We start from the raw sequence: 21784 nt of genomic DNA, 5'->3' as shown, positions 1-21784 counted from the left end.
AAATATGTGCCTCACATAGCCATAGAAATTAATTTATGTTCGCAGTCTTCTTAAGCACATAGCACAAAATGACACTGAATACAATATTTAAATTAATAAAACTAATTCCCATGTCAAACATGTTTAGATTATATTGAGACTTGCATATGTGAGAAGCTATCTTGGTCAGATACTTGTAATTATTAATGTAAGCAAAACTTTAATGACCATTGAGCACTCCAACTCACCTGTGTTGTCTTTCTGAATGATTGTCCTCTGGAGTTCTTCTACTTTCCCCATCAACCGTTGATACTGCTCTTCTGCCACTTGCAAGTCATTGGCCAAAGACGCTAGACTTCCATTCTTTGCCTCCAAGCTGTTCTGTAAGTCTGCCATTGCCCTTTCCAGATCTAGACAAGATTTCTTTAAACTGATCACTTCGGTACCTAAAGATTCCTGCTTTTGCTGGCTGGTTTGCCTGTGCTCCATTTCAGCTTGTAGTTTAGCATTTACTGCTGCCAACTGGGCTTGCAGCTCAGCTCTTTCTTTTAAAGCCTGTAACATAAAAATGCACAAAGTATACATAATATCTCTATATATCTATATCAACCAGACATTACATACAGCATGGCATGCAAATTGCACTTGTCATGCACACTACACCCTCTCACATGCAACAAACTGGAAATAAGTCACCAATACATGGACAAGTCAGAAAAAAGCACTAACATGACACACACACACACACACACCACATCCAGTATCCACATGAATACGATATATAGCAGTCATAATGCACGCACAGCAACTGTATCATGTACGGCACCCACATATTTAACTACCATCACACCCACATATTATTTGTATTAAACCAATTTAACACACACCATGTATAAGGAGCTGGTGACAGTAAGTGTAATATAGATTTGGCACATTTGTGAATTTTACCAGGAATTAAAGAGTGGTTGCCGGGTAGAAGAAAGAAGCTATATGGGGCCGGAGGAATAGGCAGTGCTACCCTTTCACCACATTGCCTGCCATAGACTCATCAGGCACAAGAAAATGATCTATAGGTAGCATGATGATTAAGGTGCATTGGCAATGATGTGAGAGAACATAATCTTTAACATACATAAATACTAGAAAATAAAATAACAAAAAAAAACTAAAAAAAATAATTGCCGTAAAAATAAATGATTTTTGATTTCACCTCATAAATAGCACTCCTTACTGTTTTATATGAGTAAAGCCCTAAAAAGAGTGTGGTGTTCCAATTACCTGGCTTGCTTCTGAACTTATAGTTTCAAGTTGCCCTTCAAGCCTCATTTTGTCCTTGAGAACTTGCAGTAGTTCATCATGAGTCCCCGCAATAGAGCTTTCCATGGAAACACTATTTAACAGAGTAATGATTAGCATTATGGCAACATTAGAAACATTACAGATGTCAATGACAGATAAATAGTAGAATATGAATATATATACATTCATATGATATGGGGGTATAAAAGACTGACAAAAATGAAAGCATAGCGATTATTGAAGAACTGGCAGATACTTAAAGTGCACTTTAACATTCTACATCATAAATTAAAATGTAAATGTATTTGAGGTTGATAATGATCTTTAATTTTAAATCACAACATACTAGTTCTATTCAAACCTGCTTGATATGCTATCGCGTCTGCTTCTGGGTTCTCCATTAATTTCTTGCTCTTGAGCATGTTGTTCAGCACTAGCAGCTTTAAGTACATCTCTGAGTGAAGGATACTGTCCAACATCTTCTGCTGATATGGTCTGGCCATTCACGGTATACACTTCTTCCCTTTTGAGAGATGAATAGGCTAAATATGCTCCTGTTCCAGCTGATACACTACTATAGGTGGAACTGTCACTCTCATTGCCGTCGTGTCTTGTGCCTACATCGCTTCCTTCCAGTTCTGAGCTGTTGTCTGCATAGCTTGAGTTCTCTAAAGGTTCCCCCCTGTCCACACTGATTTCAGATACTACTGATGTCATGCTCCCTCTGTTAGATTTCAAGGACCCTGGGGATGTATCCGAATATCCCATGTTACTGCTGCCTTCAGATGTTTCTTTCCGATAATCTGCCAATGAACGTATTTTACTGGAAGACTTTGAGGACTTAGAAGACTTCTTCTCTTTGGAGGATTCTGGAAGTCCAAGACTGCCCAGCTTTGGTCCTCGTGGGACACTGGTACGCAAGAATGAATACTCTTTAGTCATTGCAACAGTACTGGCCCGAGGCAGATTTTCTGGGTTGAACATTAGTTCAGGATCCAATGTACTTGAGGGGCGATTTTTGGAAGTGGGCTGTTTAGACTGCAATAGAAAGAAAAACACAAAAAATAGTGAGTCTTTCTTTATAAGGATATTTTAATTATCGTCATGTGTGTTTATATAACATTTTCTTTATAACCTTAGCACTTTTTCCCTATGTTTTTCAAAGTTCTAGTACTATTAGTACATGTTCTTACATATTCGAAAACAACATGGGTCTGACCATTAAAGTATTCTCAGTAGGCATACTCTAAGCACCATACCAACTTTTTATTATTGCAAAGTTTAAGGTGCTAAGAGTACCCGTCATGCTCCCCACTTTCAGCCAGTGAGTAACTCCCCACTCACAAAATTGCTTGAGAAACATACATTAATTTCTCAATCAGTTTTGTGAATGGTGAGATACTGATCGGCTTAGAGCGTCAGCTGGTGGCTTCAGTCAATCAGCATCGCCCCTGTGCAAGGCTTCCATTTTCAAGGTTCTGAGCAGCGAAAAGGCAGACCGATCCGAGGCTGGATAAACCGTATTGCTTAACCCCTAAATTTAAGCTAGCGACAGGGACCACAAAGAACCACAGCTTCTTAATTCCAATTAAGTTGTTATGGTGCCCAGAGTGTTCATTTAAAGGGACACTATTGTCACCAGAGCTACTACAGCTTATTGTATTTGTTCGGGTGAGTAGAATCATTACCTTCAGGCTTTTTGTTGTAAGCACTCTCTTTTCAGAGAAAATGCAGTGTTTACATTACAGCCTAGTGATAACTTCACTGGCCACTCCTCAGATAGCGGTTAGAGATCCTTCCTGAGTCATGGCTGCCTAAAATGCATCCAAACATTCAGTATCTCCTCCCTCTGCATGCAGATACTGAACTTTCCTAATAGAGATTCACTGATTGGCCAGGGCTGTGTTTGAATTGTGCTGGCTCTGCTCCGATCTGCCTCTTTGTCAGTCTCAGCCAATCCTATGGGAAAGCATTGTGATTGGATCAGGCTACCACTTCTGCTGATGTCAGCAGGCAGGTCCAAGGAAAACTGGGACAAAGTAAGCAGCTCCAGACTTGAATACAAGTAAGAGTTTACTATATTTAGTGAGGCGTGAGGGGACCAGGGTGGCTAGATGGTGGTTTTAACTCTATAGGGTCAGGAATACATGTTGGTGTTCCTGACCCTATAGTGCTCCTTTAAGTAAATTTAAGGGTTTCCATTAAGGTTTTGGCAGTATACACATGTGAGATTAGATATACCAAGATCACTTCTTAAAAGGACACTATAGTCACCAGAACCACTAAAGCTTAATGTAGTGGTTCTGCTGTCTATAGCATGTCCCTAAAGGCTGAGAACTTTTTCAGAGAAAAGGCAGGGTTTTACATAATGGCAGACATTCAGGTGGCCACTAGTCCAGTGCTGCACAGTGTGCAGCACCTATGTTCAGCATCACTCTGTAGTGATTCAAAACAAATCTGGGGAGATACAGATTGGTGAAGCGTGGTGTTTTGTTGTGCATGCACAATAGCCTTTCAATGCTTTCCTATGGAAAAGCTTTCGATTGGCTGAGATCATCAAGACTGATGATCTCAGCCATTGAGGTTGGGCCAACGTAACTAGACCAGTGCAGCATGGGAATATAGGCAAGTAAAACCACATTTCTCATGCGATCGGAGAAAAGCCGGTCCCCTAAATAGTTATTAAACACTATAGTGCCATGAATACATGTTTGCAATGTTTTCTTGGACTTTGATTCACCACCAGCAATACCATATGCCTTAATGTGGAGTCTTCAGAGGTTATGATATCCAGCCTGTAATGTTTAGTATAAATGGCCACACTGTAGATCTGTTTTGGAGCTGTGCATGCCTTCATGGCCTAAGACACTGCAACATACTTAACGGAATGATCCGTATATGCTGAATGAGGAGATTTTCCCAAAGAAGAATAGGCTAAGTTGATGGTCTCTTCATCTTGCTAAGAATTCTTAGATATGCCAATTCCCATTGCTGTTTTGTGATTCAGGATGAACAATTGTTCAGCAGAGCAAGAGGAACACATTTTCTGTAGATAACGCAAAGTCCTTTGAAAATCGAGATGGTCAAACTTCCTTTCCAATCCAAGGATTGATTATGACAAAATGTAAGCAGAAATACCTCAGTTAAGAGTAATTCGAATGAAAAGCTCAAACACCTTGAGTGGTATCACCTAAACCACCTCTACAAGATAAATAAAATATACAAACGGCAGAGCTATGTAAATAGAATACAGTATAAATCTGTAAAGATACAAATAATGACAGAAAATAATGCAATATTGCCAGAACAGGTAATACATGGATCAGTAAGGTTTAGCGTATCAGTCACAAGTAAGGAGCCATTAGCATCATATCACTCGGATGATAAGCTTGGATGGACACTTAATAGGATCGGAGAGAACTCCTTTTTCTCTCCGATCCTCTATATGTGGCTGTCAATTTTGACACACAGGATACCAGAGAATTTTCCGTCCAAAGGGTCCTGATTGAGAGGAGCTGTATTCAATACCTTCAGACCAAAAGATTGTAAATAAGGAAACAGTTTTCCCTTATTAAACATGGCATAAGGGGGGGGGCGTGGCCTGGGCATCATGGCTGCTGGCCGCACATGGAGTGAGCTCCCAGCTTGACTCACATACTCCGACTATTTTACTGCAAGACAGATCGCCACAAACGACTTACACAGCTACATACCATGTCTGGCAACCTTGGGGGAAACTCATGAGACTTTGTGCGACTTACCAACTTGAATTTACCACGGAGTTCCCACTGCGGCCTACCATTGCTGCAGGACGGGTGAAACGGCCGATCACCCGCTCTGTGCGACGTTGCGGTGTGCCACTTAACACCCTGCCCCTCCCCCCCGGACCGGTGGGGGATATCCCGGTTCACTTTTTAGTAGGCTGCACAAACTCACTGGCTGAGTGAGGGGATACCGAAACAGCTGCAGAGGTTTCCGGGGACACCCCTAAGATGGCAGACGCCACATGTGTTCCTGACGCCTCAGAGGGCAAACAGGATTGGGAGTCCAGGCTGGATAGAATTTTCAGCGAATTCTGGTGTAAGCTCGAGGAAAGACTGCATAAACAAGCCCAGACACAACCATCTACCTACTCACCTCACAAGCGGATACCTACCTTGCAGCACAAGTCCACTGCAGCGGGAACAATGCAGGCCCCAACATAGCGGCGGCGCAAGACGCACAGGAACAAAGCAGCAAGCAGGAGGGTGCCGTTTCAATCCAGCACAAGAAATAACCAGAACCTGGTAGCAGCCGGCCACTGGACTTTTAATAAAGCAAACGAACAGCCAACCTATAAGTCCATACGACAATGCGGGGCAGCACCGGCTCAAAGCTGGGAGGAAGCACAAAGAGATGAACAGGAGGCACAGGTAACCCCTCCAGGCACAAGCACCCACAAAGCCATAACGTCTCGCAAGCAGAGCCCACCTAAGCTGCGGCCGAGCAGGGGAACTTGCCCTAGACACCGGCGGAGGCAACCATCCTGGGGCTTCTGTCACATCCCGTCAGGTAGGGACTTGGACTCTGTAGCGAGCCCCCAGGACCGTGGTGTAATAATGCAGGCCCACAACTTGGCCCGGGGCCGGAAAGTTGCCACACAATGCCCTTGCCCACCACATCAGGACTGCCCTCGCTCACTTCCAAGTCTCGGTGTGGGCTGAGTATATTACCTTGGATCAGGGTCTGAAAACACGCTACCAGACCATAACACCCCCAAACTTTTCCAGCTGCCCAACACTCTGACCACTATCGGGGGTTGGCTATATCAGAACTTGGCCTCATGAACTGAGATATGTTTCTCCCTAATGTCATTATGATGCTGCAGCGGGCTATGCCGCACACTTTTGTTTTTCTTTGGTTTCACGTTTGTGTTCACCTGTATTAGCCTTAAATTCCAGGTTCAGCTTTAGAGGAACGGCACAGTAATAATGATTTTAGCACGTCTCAGTATTAAATCTCAATAATTTAATTAACTCGAAATAGTTAACCAAGCATGTTATCTTCTCTAAAACTCATTTCACGCGGTTTTCTAGACAACAATATTGTTTAATAAGACAGTCCAGCATGTCTTCACTATCAATTAGCCTTGTGTGTCTACTCAGGCTTTACTTACTTTCATAGTTTTATCAACATGTCTACGACTATGCAAAGCTTAGCCACTAATGACTCCAGACATATGCTGTTTAGCCTATACCCTAAGCATACTATAAAAAAATTTTAAAAAATGTGCCAATTATGCGAATGCCACAATACTGTTTTGAATGACTTGTTCTCTTTCTGTTTGCGGAAGCTGTTGTGGCTTACCAAACATTGTGTTATCTCTTTGCACTCTATAAATAAAGAATTAAAAAAAATAAAAAATAAAAAATACATGGCATAAGGAGGAATGGAGCAAAGTGGTTGTAATTCATTGATATTTTTGGCAGGCATTATAGCTACCTCAAAAAAGCATTTTATGCATCAAAAAGTTCTCATAAAGAGACTCTGGAGTAGATTAGTAAATGGATAGGTTTTTTTATTTTTATTTTTTGTTTGCCAAAGACAATGATAAATGAAGGAGGTAGACTTCTTGGCTAAACCAAAAAAAGTGTAAAATCACATTTTCATCCAGAACTGTAGGATCATAATTTCACAAACCAGATGTTTAGAAGAAAGGTTTTCAGTGACTGAACTGGAACTCTTTTGAATGCCAAAATCTCTTCCGAATTTGTAAGAGGAAAACTCTCCCTCATAAGGTCCGTCAGGTAAATTAACCAAACCCTCCTGTACTTCCATATACTGTAGACATACATTCTGAGCTTTGGCAGCGGAGGTTCTAAAAACTTAAGTCAACATTGATTTGTAACTGCCTAGAAAACCTTTTCAAAGGAGGTCTCTGCTTCTGTAGTGGATATGGTGCCACAATTACCTTGTCACCCTACCACAGTAAGTAGTCAAGTGGTTTACGAATGGCTGGCACTCTTAGCCAGTGAGCTTGTCATGCATGTCAGTGCTTAACTCAGTGGGACCAACACAAGTTTACTCTCAGAGGGTATCTTGGCAGTGCTGGCACAATAACAACTACAGAGTTTTCTTAAAACACTAGTTTTTGGTTGAAAACACATTAGAGAACTCACTCAACAGGACTGTATTGACAGTAACATTTGAGTTTACACTCTATGGTAATGCAGTTATGAATAGAAATATGTATATAAAGTTTGTGTTATGATTTTTTTAAATTGAACACTGCAGTTTAATACTGTAGCCTGAGAGAACAAATCAAATACGTATGGCCTCTCAAGTTTATGAACAAATCTATTGTCACGGGACATAGGTTGAGCTACATGCATGTTAAAAGTGAACACCTTATCAATTACATTACTTACTCTTTCCTGATGCCTCTTCACCCTGTATTGCTTCAACTGCTCCTCAAGTCGGCGTCTAGCTTGCAGGCGGATTTGCTCCTCTCTCTCCAGAGGAAGGGGAGTTTCAATGGAACCTGTAGAAACCATTTAAATAAAAAGGTGAACAAAATATGGCATCCAGTTGCTAAGTTCCAAGTCTAATGACAATATAGTCATTCAAATGGGCAAAGCAAGAAGCATGTGCAAGCAGAGGAGTTTTATATAAGCAATTAAAGTATATACACAAGGGCTGTCTAATGGCTTATGGGGTCTTTTTTTTTATTTAAACAAGGACATGAAATATGGTCTATTCATAATAACTGAGGGGGATGGCTTTGTTTCTTCGCAGAAGGCCAAGCAAACTTGGTAAGAAAAATTTAAACTTTTTAGAGGACAGAAAGCGCTTTCTCCCCGCCTGAGGAAAGAAGATGGGTTGACCTGGAAGCATCCCTTATGGGGATGGATATGCCTCAGTTCTATATGTGGACCCCGAAGGAGCACAGACCGAACATAACAGTGACTTGTCCAGCGATCTCTAACTCGCTGAAAATATGGGACACGGCTGCACCTAAGTATGGCTTGGCGTCCTCCCCCTCACCGATGACCCCTCTATTGAGGAACAAAGCATTCTTACCAGGGATGTCGGCCCGGGAGTTTAGAGGCATGGAAAGGGCGGGACTGCAAAGGTTATTTCAGCTATACGAGGGGGGCTCGATCGTGACTTTTGACAATCTGCAAAATAAAACACCTCTGCGACCCTTTGACTATTTCAGGTACCTTCAGATCAGGGATTATGCCCGTAACATCCAGGTTAAACAAGCCGCAGAGGCACAGATGACGTTCTTTGAGAGAATGTGCGCAAAAGAACGATTCCCAGGAAAAATGATTTCACTTATCTACTTACATTTATGCCACAACACTTCAGAATGGGGAGGACTAACATACATGGCCCAATGGGAAGCGGAATTAGGAGAGACATTAGAGGGAGTGGAGTGGCAGGAGATGTGGGAGGCGGCCGCGCAGGCTTCTATGTGTGTCTCCCTGCAGGAACAGTCCTATAAGACGCTATTTAGGTGGTATACCACACCGGTAAAGTTGAGCCGTATGAATCAAATTACTACAGACCTATGCTGGCGAGGATGTGGTCTCAAGGGCACATATGTCCACATGTGGTGGGAATGCCCAATAGCACAAGTGTTTTGGCGACAAATTGCGCAATTGCTACGAGACATATTTGAGAGGGAGGTTAAACTAGACCCATGGGTGTTCCTGTTAGCCAGACCTATAGATAACTGGACCAAAGCGCAACTAACCCTATTGAATAAGGTGACTCTGGCAGCTAGGAGAGCTCTGGCACAGGGATGGTTGAAACAGGAGGCCCCAGGGATTGATATGGTGATCAGGAAAATTAAAGATAATTACCTCATGGATGACCTCACAGCTCGAGTTAGGGGTACGACGAAAAAGTTTGAAAAAATTTGGGGCCCTTGGGAGGCCAGCGCAGCCAATACGTGAGTTTAGCTCACACGACATGGGATGGCCGGACCCTCCTGACGTCACCCTCCTCCCCCCCCCCCTTTTTTTTTTTTTTTTTTTTTTCTCTCCCCTAGTTTTTCCTTTTTTCACACTCTGATATCTACTTTCATCTCTCTGTTCCTTTCCTTCTCTCTTGTGAGATCTTCTTAATTATTTCACGAAAGCCAGGCAGGCTTTCAGTACCACGAAAGGATTGGGACATGGGCTTACTGGTGCAATTGGATAGAACTTTGTAAGAGTTTGACAAAAAATATAAAACAGCAAACGAGTTGTTAGATTATCATGGAAACACAGGATGGAAAATAGGGCATGTCCTACACATATTTAACATGCGAACATACTAGTATGACATATATGGTGCTGTTTGACCTGCCTTATTGGTTTCTGTTTTTGTCTTATTACTGCCTTTGCTTATCTCTCATCTATGTTATAAGTTTAAAAATTTTAAAAATAAAAAACTGGGAAGGACTGGTTAAAAGCTGATAGCCGCATTCCAGGATACGTTGGTGAAGTGAAGGTTTACTAGGAGGGATAGTTTAAGGTCATTCCAAATACGATGTGAACCATGCATATATAATGTAACAATATCCTGTATCGGCTCGTTTTGATATGCAATTATTGTAATGTTCTTCCTTGACATAAATAAAGAATTTATAAAAAAAAAAAGAAAGCGCTTTCTTTCAATACTATACTTATAGATGTAATACTTATTTTAGCATGAAGAAAGAAAAAAAAAAAAAAAGTAGGTAGGAAAAAGGTAAGAACATTTGAAAAAGGCATGGTTTTGCCTACAATAATTATAATGCAACATGGAGCTGTGGAAACTATTTCACTGCCTGCCTTGTGTCCCTGCTGCTGTTAGGAGGCAATAGCAGGGGGTGTGCTCCTTGTACAATCTGAGAACCGTTATTGGTGTCCCTGCACGGAAATAAGCAGCGGTGGGGACATGATCAGCTAAAATCACTACTTTAGTGATCTTAAGCTGTACCTCCATCTAGAAGTCAATCTGAGCGATCGTGCAGCAGAGGGAAGTTAAGTATGGCCCTGTTGTGATGGGAATAGTCCTTCACTTACACGCTGGGCAATTTTAACTCTGCACATGCACAGAATGATTAAGTAGGGCTTAAAATGCTGACCATGCATTCCTTACATAGTTGGCCTTTAAAACCCACTTTTTACACCACATAAGAGGCACTTTGACTTGACACTCAAAGGGTTAGAGCACTGTTAGTAACTAAAGCAGATAGAAAAATGTATCAATTGGATAGGCAGATAGCATATAGGTTCATTTGGAAATAGCAAAAAAAGTGAAGTGCAAGTTAGCGTTTTTTGTCTCTGCTCTGTCACAGAGACAGAATTTTCATGTTAATTATATAATAAGTATGGATTCCTTTACAACCAAATTGATAGTTAATGCAATGGCAGAGAGAGGAAAGATGGTTACAAAAATTACCCTTGCCGTTTGAGCTGCTCACTGAAAAGATTTGCCATCAGGAAATACACAGCAGTGGGCACAATCAATAAATAAATACTTTATAAACCAACCAGTAAGCAATCAAACTTTGTTTGGGCATAGAAGTTTTTTTTGTTTAAACTCATTTTTAATGAATAATCTATTTTAAAGTTTTCGTGGATAAAACGTAATATGTCACATGCCGAATATGTGGCTTTTATAGCCTCATAGTAATGCTAGAGAGAGTGACTAGAGAGTTCTGATGCCACATTGTGATCATAATAATATTAATAATAAGAAGAAGAAATTCTGGGACAAAGTTCTACATACAAAGCAGCAGCTATGGAAACAAGTGGAATGTTTCTACAGATTGCTCCAACAGTAAAACTTTGCCCTACAATTATTCTTAAACAACCACCATAGTCACACAATTACCATTACAATACTAATAAACTCAAAAGAATGTTCCATAAATTCCTTTCTATTTTAATTCAAAATGTTCTAAAACACTTCTAAAGCAGAATTATCTAGCATTCAGTATATGTATATAGTAGGCCTGAGTACATAGGTGTCAGTTACTGAGTGGGGCATCACGTGCAGGGAAGGTTAAGTGTGCAAAGAAAGAGAAAGGCTCTCCATTAAAACATGTGCTTACACAGGTCAGTTTCCTGCATGTGAAGGCTTAGCTTCAGCGACTGCAAAGCTTCTTTTCTAAGAACTACGCTGTCAGTACTAGACTCCAATAGGTTGTCATGGAAACCAGCCACACCTGGGCTACTGATAGAGTCCGTAGATGAACGAAGTTCTGGGTAGAGAGACTGTGGTCCATTTTGGCAGGCGTCCTCTAAGCCGTTGGTCTTCATATTGCTACCTCCCTTTGGTAAGTTGGTTGAATTAATACTTGGTACTAGAAAATAAAACAAAGCACAATTATACTGGTTCAAACAGATATATATATATATATATATATATATATGCATGTAAAGTGTAGTGTTCTGAAAAGTCTAAAATTACTTGAAGTGGGGCAATCACATGGAAACTAGAAGAACCAGTAGGCAGAGGAATATGCCCCTTTCCTATATTTGCATAATTTTCTAGTCTTGGCACTTTTTATATACAACCCCAAAAATATTTAGGCAATAGACCTTAATTAACTGTAGCAGCATTTATCTCCCCTGTGTAAAGAACCATATGACAATGGGAAGATTCAAGTAATGTGTATCACTGGATGTAGATTTATATCAACCCCATTACAAATGACAAAGTTGCCACGGACTTAATTGCACAGTTAAATATGTATGGTCTTAGAATAGTATCATGTGTTTAATGTTCCCCTTACCATCTATGTCCTACATAAAGGGACACTCCACGGTCCAAATACAAAAAAAGATAAATTAGTAAAAAAATAAATAAAAAAAACAAATTTTTTTTTTATAAAAATAACAGATATAACCCTATGAAAACTAATGAATTGACTTGTACATTTTCTTCATTGGCGGTATACCTAAAAACGTCTTGCAAATGTTGCGGTTCTCTTGACTGTAGCCTTTGCAAGTCCACCCCTTCTAACCCCACCCCAATCACAGTCTTCCCAATGCAGCTCAAAGAACATCTGAGCAATTGCTTGCCTCTTGAATTTATCTCCACTGAGCTAATCTACCAGGAAGTAATAGGATCTATGTCTGCTTGACTGCAAGAAGGGTGTAAAAAGGTTCATATAAGAAAGTGGATATGAGACCGCAAAATGGTACCGCAGAGAACTGGGGACCCGGTCACTGCAGACCAACTCAAAATTATGCTGGCGGAACTCCGCAAAGACCTAGCAACTGACATGGCCTGCTATAAAGAGGCTATTGAAGGGGCCGCATTGAAAATCTCACACTTAGAGACCTGCTCGACTAACCATGAATCTAGAATCAGAAAGGTGGAAAAGCAGGTAGCAGATCTGGCACAGCAGCAACTAACCACGGCGGAAAGGCTAGACGCCATTGAGGATCAGAGATGGCGCTATAACTTAAAGGTCAGGGGGATCCCTGACTCGGTCGACATCACTGACTTACCCCACTACATACACTGTTTAATCGGAGGCTTGCTCCCACCAAAGCAGGCAAAAGCCCTAAAACTAGATGGTCTGTTCCGGCTACCAAAGCCAAATAGAGCGCCGGCAACGGCCGATTTGATCCTCAGATTCCAGACCCTCTCGGACAAAGCCACACTTCTAGCAGCTTTGCGAGGGAAAACTCCTATACCGTTCGAGGGCTCCTCCATCACAGTCTTCCCAGACCTAACCAGGAATACCCTCACAAGGCGGAAGTCTCTACAACCCCTGCTGCAACACCTCCGTGCCAACGAAATTCCCTACAGATGGGGAACACCGCGAGTGGTCCTATTCACGCATAACGGAACTACCCTCAGAGCACAGGGATACCAGGAATTAGAAGCGCACCTGAAATCAACGGGTGTTTGGTGTGCCCCACTGCCGACGGGAATGGGACTGTCCAGGCTAAACCCAGCTACCATTCCGGAATTTACCCCAAGAGGGAAACAGCGGGCCTCGCCTAACAAACCACCAACCTGAGTAAACAAAGGCTGAACCACCCAAGAGGACTTTGTATGCCGCTATTATTTTGCACTGTACCCACCACAGTTGAAAAAAAAAATGCTTTACTTTTAAAAGTTTTAAAAATGCTTTATGTTAAATGTACCGGTAAATAAGTTATTGGTTCTTATATTTGTATCCTTAATTGACTTGTCAAGCCTAACAGCCTGTATGTGACCACCCAAGCAGTTGCTCAAACAAATGCATAACACTGGCACTCTGTATAGGCTGATACACATACTACACCGCCTAGTAACCACTATTGCTCACCAATCCACACCCCCCCCCCCTCCTTCCGGGTATCCACCTCTAACGAACGTACTCCACACATAGGGGAAGGAGTTGGAACCCCATCATGGATCTTACCAAGCTGACTCACACTTTTAACACACCCGCAAGGGGCTCACTTGTTGATTTTTCTTCATACTGTCTTGTATAATGTATTTATAAAACAGAAAATGTGCTATGTTAACAGATGCCGACAACTATGCACTAAATGTTGAAAATTAAGCTAGCGATAGCTGTTGGGGCATTGCTTGCATATTTGTACTTTACATGCACGATTAAATAAATAATTTAAAAAAAAAAAAAAGGTTTGTGTTTCAGGGCAGTGGAGCGTATTGCAGCGGTGGTGTCGTTCGTGTAAGTGCTGTTTGTGTGTGAAAAATGCAAAAGGCGTTACTTTTACTCGCGATGTCGTCGTTGTAATGTGTTTTGCTGTTTTGAAACATTAATATTTGTGCTCAGCGAAGTCTCCCGAGTAGAACAGTAACCCCCATGTACAGGTTTTATGGTGTTTTGGAAAGTTATAGGGTTAAATATAGTGCTAGCAAATTAAATTCCCTTTACTTTCGGCATGGGTTGTCAGGCAGGTCCCGCTAATTGTAATTAATTAAGATATCCAATTATGTAAAAATATTACATAAATAATTAATATATGTATTTTTTTTATTTTTTAAGTTTTTTATTCACTCTATCCTGAGGAAGGTCCCTGTGTGGACCGAAACGTTGATTTTGACACATGGAATGAAACCGATTTTTCATTCTTGAAACTACAAAAAAAAAAGGGGGGGATATTTCTATTGAAATCTGCACTTTTTGGAAAATTAAATTTTTTTTTTTTATTTATTTATTTTTTTTTTTAAAAGGACACAACACATCTCAAAAAGCTAAAGTGCGTTGAGGGTCTGGAGTGTCCTTTTAAGCCTACTTTCTGCTATTCGGGTGCACACAAGAATCACGGTCAGTCGGCAGATTTCAAAATAGCAGTATGCACCGATTTTAATTTTTTATTTTAAATTAAAAAAAAAAAAACACCACCTTTAGTAAGCCAAGGACTTCCCTACCACGTGTACTCAATAATACTTTGCCCTACTAAGATATAAACGTAATGTTGACATTTTGTATTACATTTTCAGCCCACTGGCCTAGATTCATCTTTAACCCCTTAAGGAAACATGACATGTGTGACATGTCATGATTCCCTTTTATTTCAGAAGTTTGGTCCTTAAGGGGTTAAACTGTTGTAGCTTGATTATGAGTTGCCTATCCCAGCATTAAAGTAACACTATAGCGTTAGGAATAACACGGCGAATAAATGGTTAATTAACTGTTTATTTGCTTACCTTAATCCAGCTCCGGGATCTCTCTGCGCTGGTGATCTCTCCTACTCCATCAACGTCAGCTCCCGAGTGGGACCAAATGCACAGCCAGAGGCGCGCGCGCTCAAACCTGCCCAAAGGAAAGCATTACTCAGTGCTTTCCTATGGGGATCTTTTTTGACTCTGCCAAATAAGTGCGATTTACTCAGTGTAAATAGCAGAAGCGCCTCTAGTGGCTGTCAGGGTGACAGCCATTAGAGGCTGGATTAACCTGTGTAAACATAGTTTCTCTGCAGGGTTAAAACTAGGGGGACTTGGAACCCAGACCACTTTATTGAGCTGAAGTGGTCTGGGTGCCTAAAGTGGTCCTTTAAAATTGTGTTTTACAATAAAGTTCGTCATGAGTATCAAAAAATAAAGCCCTCTCCTAAGTGCACTGCAGGGCAGCTAGTTGTCTTGGAAAATCAGCATGATGCAGTCTCCCTACAAAAATAGCTGGACTATTTACAATGTAGCACAGGGGCACACCTGCCACCATAATAACTACAAAACGTAGTAGTGGTTATGGTGTTCCGGTAAATGTTCAGAGTTATAACACGGTCCATCACTGCTTATACTCCCATACCTTTTTTTTTTTGGAGACATCAGGGAAATCATACATTAGACACGTAGCATAAACACAGCATTCCCTTCTGCTTTTATTTTTGAACCAGATAGAAAATATTTAACTGGCTCTCAGACAACCTTCTTTGCAGTTAGATAAACTTAGACACTGCTGGGACGAATGTTAAACAAAGATTAAAAGAATACCGGTTTTGATTGCTTGTATAAAGAAATATATATGGAAAATTGTCAATTATGCGATTATCTTAACTATGAATACTAGAATTGGCTATGGTCATTAGAATTTACGTTGGAAAAAAAGCTATTGTGGATGATTGCACTCCCCGCCCCCTTTTTTTCTTCCCCTGTTACACCCCCCCCTTTTAAATGTTTTGTTCTACTCATTGTAAAAGTTATTTTTGTTATTGTAAAAATATATCTTTAATAAAATATATTTGAAAAGATATTTAAACAAATACAAAATCAACAGCCAACCAGGTACAGACATTGAGATGCATACTGGGAAATATAGTTCAATGGAAAATATAACTGTTGGAGTGTTCTTAAAATTATCTTAACGTTACTGAACAATTTAAATATGTAAAGTTTATAACGTTTCTTTTCAGGAAACATGTTCAATAATGTTATTTTAAAGCCGTGGCAGGAAAAAAAAAAAAAAAAAATATATATATATATATATATATATATATATATATATATATATATATATATATATATATATATATATATATATATATATATATATATATATATATATATATATATATAATTAACGTTTCTCCGTTTATATATTTTGAACTACATCAGAAATACACTCACGGTCTTAACGCTATGAATCATGTTTTTCCAGTTTGACCCACTAACTTTATGAAAACATAAATCTAAACTTGACAAAGAATCTATTTGTAGTTCATAAAAAAATAATAATAAATAATATACAGATTATGGGATCCCAAAAAAATAAGATCCCCAGCTTAAGTAGTTTTAAATGGCTTAAAAGCCTGAAAAGCATCCCATGAGCTATAGTTTTACAAAAGGTGGGATATTCTACATTTTGGCCAAACCACTATAGACAAGTTAGCATGTGCTGCGGAAAAAAAGGTGAAAGTTTGATTGACTTGTCCACAGTAAAGGAAAATGATCAGATCTATGTAAAGCCCCAGCCCTGGTCCCTCTTCAATTCCACTGCTAAACAAGCTTCTTGGCGCACACACAGAAACACTTACATACACTGGCATGCACAAATGCACCGACATACACAATAATAATGATGATAATATATGGCAGCTGCAATCCTTTTGTAAAGAGAGTACATAAGCAGTGCTGCCGGCTCTGCGCTTTTTTAGTTTCCCTTGCCCCCTTTCAGTGCAACACCAATGGACTACTGGAACTAAGAAAACTACATTGTGCGATAGTGGTTATGGTGCTTAGACTTGGATCACCAAGTGCACTGACCCAGGACATCCTTGAAAACTAGAGAAATCTCAATGTAGCTTTCCTGGTAAAATATTTAATAAATAAATTGTAAAAAAAAAAAAGTGGTTCATAAAAAGGTCATTCTAGTCCAAAAAAACAAAAACAAACAAAAGAAAGTGTCTTCCATTTCTTTGAGTTTACATTTCTTAAAGTAGTTCTGTCTCCTCCAAACCTACCATTCCCCCCTCTAGTGTTTCTCTCCCAAGTGCAGTATTCTTGACTTTTCATGTTATCATTACTATCTTTCATTGTGATATATAATTCACCTGAATTGTTAAACTATGCACTACAAACAAAAAATAGGATAGGCCCATTTTCGGCCGGAAATTTGGTGCATACTGGAGGGACTGTAACCTGTCCCTCCGGTATTTTCAATATAAACACTGCTTATTCAGAGAAAAGGCAGTGTTTACATTGCTGCCTAGTAACACCTCTAGTGGCTGTCACTCAGACGGCTATTAGAAGGTATTCATATCTCAGTGCTGCAGTGTACAGCACCTACGTTCAGCATCTCACTCTGCCATTAGATGCAGAATGCTCCACATGAGATGTACTGCTTCAATGTATTTCTGTGAAGAGATGCTGACTGGCGAAGCATGGCTTTTTGCCACGCATGTGCTAAAGCTTCCCAATACTTTCTAATAGGAAAGCATTGGATTGGCCGAGATCATCCAGACTGATCATCTCAGTCATGGAGGCGGGGCCAGCCGTAGCAAAATAAGTGCAGTGAGAAAAATAAATTTTAAAAAATTATCTGAGGGGAGTCAGACACCTAAACAGCCACTCCAGCACTATAGTATTAAGAATACATGCTTGTATTCCTAACACTATATTGTTCATTTAATGTTAAACAGGAAAATGCAATGTAATACATGCAAAGCAAAAAGTGAATAAGAAGCTTGTTTTATTCTTTAACCCCCTTAAGGACCAAACTTCTGGAATAAAAGGGAATCATGACATGTCACACGTCATGTGTCCTTAAGGGGTTAAAAAAATAAAACACAAAGAAAATATTTACTTGTGCAATACTATGCATATTTTAATAGCAGGATGGTTTTAGTACCACTAAAAAAATGGTCATTCAATGTAAGCTCCCTTACCACGTAAAGGCAAATCTATTAGAGGAGTCCAACACTAACAATTTTTACCTTGCTTACTTCAGCTTCAGAATTTTTTTTTTTTTTTTATTATATTATAATATATATATCCAATTAGTGTTTTTCTAAACCCCTACATACTTATTAACCCTTAATAGTGAAAACACATGGAGTAAGCAGCAGAATTGAAGCATGTGTTTTTTTGTTTTTTTTAATTCTTTAGCATAGTGCTACATTGTTTCACACACAAAAAAATCTTAATGGGCAATGTAAACAACTGCAAGAATGAAACAAAAAAATAAAAATGTGCAATGCTACAGAGATAAGCAAGTAATACCACACCATGTTTGTTTGTACTGAAGACAGTTCAACATTTAATAAAGCAAAAATGCAAGCAGACTCAAACAGAATTAGGAAATGATTGCTATTTTAATACACAGCACTGGTTAGGATTTTCAATGAAATACAAAATACTGGACACGTCATTCTCTGGCTTTAAAAATAATGTATTGTTTGTTCTCCAGCAAGCCAAGATATTTACTAGGATATGACTGAATAAATAAACCGTCCGAATATTACACTCGTCATTAAAAGGGACATGCATCACTTGAAAGAAAGAAAACATTTTTTTTTAGCCAAGAAGCACTAAAAAGGACCACTCCAGTCATTTTTTCCCCATAACATGCTAGAAAAATGTAATTAAAAATATAAATAAAACACTGTTTAGTAGATATACCCCCAATGAATACCTGTATGCTTTTTTATGCATATAATCATTGGGTGTATATCTCAAAATAACTTGCGAAAAGTAAAGTATAGTTCTTATGAACTGCTGCCATTGCTGGAACTCCCACGTTTCCGTAGAAGAGACTAACAGGCTCTTCACAGGGAATAAACATATCAGAGGCTTCCCAATGACAAGACTCCAAATCTGTGCAAGCAGACAAGCACATGATCTGAGGTCTGTGGAGGCACTAACAGAAAGATGAAGCAAACCTCCCTGGCTGTCCGATTGACAAGACAGGGATTGTGCCATAATTTAATTATAGAAGTGCCAGTTTCTCATAGAAGTCGGCACTTTTACAAACAGGGGTTTGAAGTAGGATACTTCAAAACAAGCTGAAGTGCCCCTTTAAACAAATATACAAAATAAAGCAAGACAAACTTTGAAAAGTACGTAATAAATATTTACAATCTCACTACAAACTTGGTCAGATTGTTGGGCACGCTTCTCAGTTAGGGGGGTTTCTTCAGCCACCCATTTCTGTTTCAGACAAGTCCAATAGTGAAAGAAAAAAGGCATAATCGAGCAGCAACAGGAGAGAGAAATCGTACATCACATGTGTAAATCTGTCAGGCATGCCCAATGCAATTTTCCAGCATTCCTAGGGAAAGGACACTAATGGCTTAGAACTGGGGAGGGGAAATATTTGTATTCCAAGGACAAGTGTTTACATCTGGACATTTTAAGCTTGCCACTGTGGAAAGGAACACTGGATTTCCAGTAAGGAGTCTTACATAAAAACTTCACTAGATAAAATGTGAATGGATGATAAAGTGACAAACCTATACAAACTGTACAATAGTCTCAAAACACAAGTGCTATCAATTGATAAATTGTATAGAAAATCTTGATTTTGTGCAAACTATGTTAAAATGATATACTAGATAAAAGAAAATATAGTGATGGGCTTTTTGTAGGAAAATAAATATCAAAAGGCAACACTGGGATAACATATGAAATGGTTTATAAAAATGATTTCTTACCATTATTTTCTTCCCCACCAACAGGCATGTTAAGTGTGTCTTTGGCATATGTGGATTCTAGTTGAATGTTGGAAATTGGAGGCACTGGGTCTATATGAGAGGCCAGTGGAGGGTCCATGGCTTTGACTCCTTACTTTGTGATTGCACAGTATTATTACGGTTTTGCTTGCGTTTATTCTACAATTTTCTTTTCCTCTCCACTTGAGTCAATGTGCTCATATTAGATTTACTGAGGGGATAGCTTCCATACGCAGATTCACAGATCATAATACAACTTCTGAAGACAGTCTTGAATAAACCAGCAAGGACTCTGTTTTAAATGAAACAAAAGGAATACACAAACACATCAGCAACTGAATATCCAAGGCAACATTCAGTACACAGGATAATTACAGGGTAAGCTCAAGCCTATTTTCACTTACATACAGATAAGGTCCTGATACATTATATAGTCATAGAATTATGTATGCAGAATGATTTGTGCTGGTACTAAACTAAATGAACAACAGAGCCTGTTTTGGATAGCCTGTGAAAATTTCAGCACAGCCAATTGATTAATGAAGGGTAAACGATTAGGTTTGGTAGCGTAACATATAGACCCCAAGACATACTTGGAAACTAGCAAGAAGTACATTCCCATTGCCTGATTAAAATGCTTTATTCTTGTTATTATGGAATAACACACACATCAAGAGGTGCATACAACTATAGAGCTCAAAAAGAATTATCACATAAAAATAGCTATACACAGAAGTTCTATGCAGTGGCAATATGGTGGGGCTGTGCAGTTGACAATGCTGTCAATCTAAGAATAATAAGGATGACATTCAGTCTTTATGGTCATGTATTCCCCAGGCTATGGAATGGTCTGACATTGCATTGGCTTAGACAAAGTCACAAAAAAAATAATGTATTTAGCTAAAAATACACCCCTTCCCCCTGGCTGGTATGAAGAAAATAAAACCAACACAAGTCCAAGTTGCCCTGCTACATATCTCTAGCTGCCTGTCTGCCACTGGCTATGTAAATAGAACCCAGCTGGTTGGGTGCAGATAGCAGGACACCCAGGAAGGACTTACAGGGGGGCTGTGTGTATTGATATAGGGTGTCAGGCAGTGGGAGGAGGGTGACAGTGCACTATAGGGAGCCACGCTGGCAATAAATGGGGACAGTGTGATCCTCTCACCGGGGGGCAGTGCTGCTCCTCTCCCTCACACCTCTGTCTGTCCCCACTCTTCCTCCCCCAGGACACACACTCTCCAGCCGCTCTCCCCTGCGGCCTCTCCCACAAGACGTGGCTCTTGGCGACCGGTCTGGGGTCTCTAAATTTTTCTTCCCCGAGCAAACAAACGCTCTCCGGAACCAAAGGATCGGGATTGTTGGTGACCGGCGGCGCACGGCTTACTTTCCGGCGCACATCGGTAGGTTTCCTGTGTCCACTTACCGCCTGCCCACCTCACACTGCCAGCCCGGTCCGAGCAATAGAGTCCTATCTCGGTATGCATGTATATGATGGCATTGTTTCCCACCGGAAGACAGAGCGTGGTGCACAATATACTTCCTGTAACACCTGGAGCAGTGGGCGGGGCCAGCAGGTTAACCCGTTGTTTGATTGACATCTGCAGAGAGGCACTCAGTGATTGGCATTCTTAGTTCTGTATTGCATGGGCTGTTATATACCTAATTGGTGTATAAGGGCATGCATGATTAGGGCACCAATGCCAGGTCTATAGTAATACCTTAGGATAGGTGTTACAAAAAAATAAAATAAAGTTAATCTACATCTGTTTTGATTCTTAATCATTTATTGATTTTTTTTTTCCCCAGTAAACTTGTGATTTTGTTAAATTAAATCCTAATTGCAAAATAAAATTTCAAAAAGTTTGCCTATCTTGACAATAAGATTTAGCCTTTTGACACATATGGCA

At 40.0% G+C, this 21784-nt stretch overlaps 1 protein-coding gene across 3 annotated transcripts in view; it reads right to left on the bottom strand.

Moving 5' to 3' along the window:
* GOLGA3 (golgin A3) overlaps nt 1–21362 on the bottom strand; it is a 51037-nt gene extending 29675 nt beyond the window's left edge. The window contains exons 1-7 of one of the 3 annotated variants that reach the window (XM_063454395.1): nt 21301–21362; nt 19857–20166; nt 11348–11599; nt 7686–7798; nt 1640–2316; nt 1258–1369; nt 228–534 (exon numbers count right to left, since the gene is read on the bottom strand). In XM_063454395.1, coding sequence (XP_063310465.1) covers nt 228–534; nt 1258–1369; nt 1640–2316; nt 7686–7798; nt 11348–11599; nt 19857–19974 — 1579 coding nt within the window. In that variant the 5' untranslated portion in view covers nt 19975–20166; nt 21301–21362. Of the gene's footprint in view, nt 1–227; nt 535–1257; nt 1370–1639; nt 2317–7685; nt 7799–11347; nt 11600–19856; nt 20167–21042; nt 21169–21300 lie in introns of those variants that run through there. The other 2 variants (XM_063454394.1, XM_063454396.1) reach the window with 2 other exon arrangements.
* Nucleotides 21363–21784: the final 422 nt, after the last annotated feature.

The sequence above is a fragment of the Pelobates fuscus genome, chromosome 5 (assembly GCF_036172605.1).
Source record: "Pelobates fuscus isolate aPelFus1 chromosome 5, aPelFus1.pri, whole genome shotgun sequence".
Lineage (NCBI taxonomy): Eukaryota > Metazoa > Chordata > Amphibia > Anura > Pelobatidae > Pelobates > Pelobates fuscus.
Note: the sequence above shows the minus strand (reverse complement) of the source record. Positions and strands in the feature narration are given on the sequence as shown.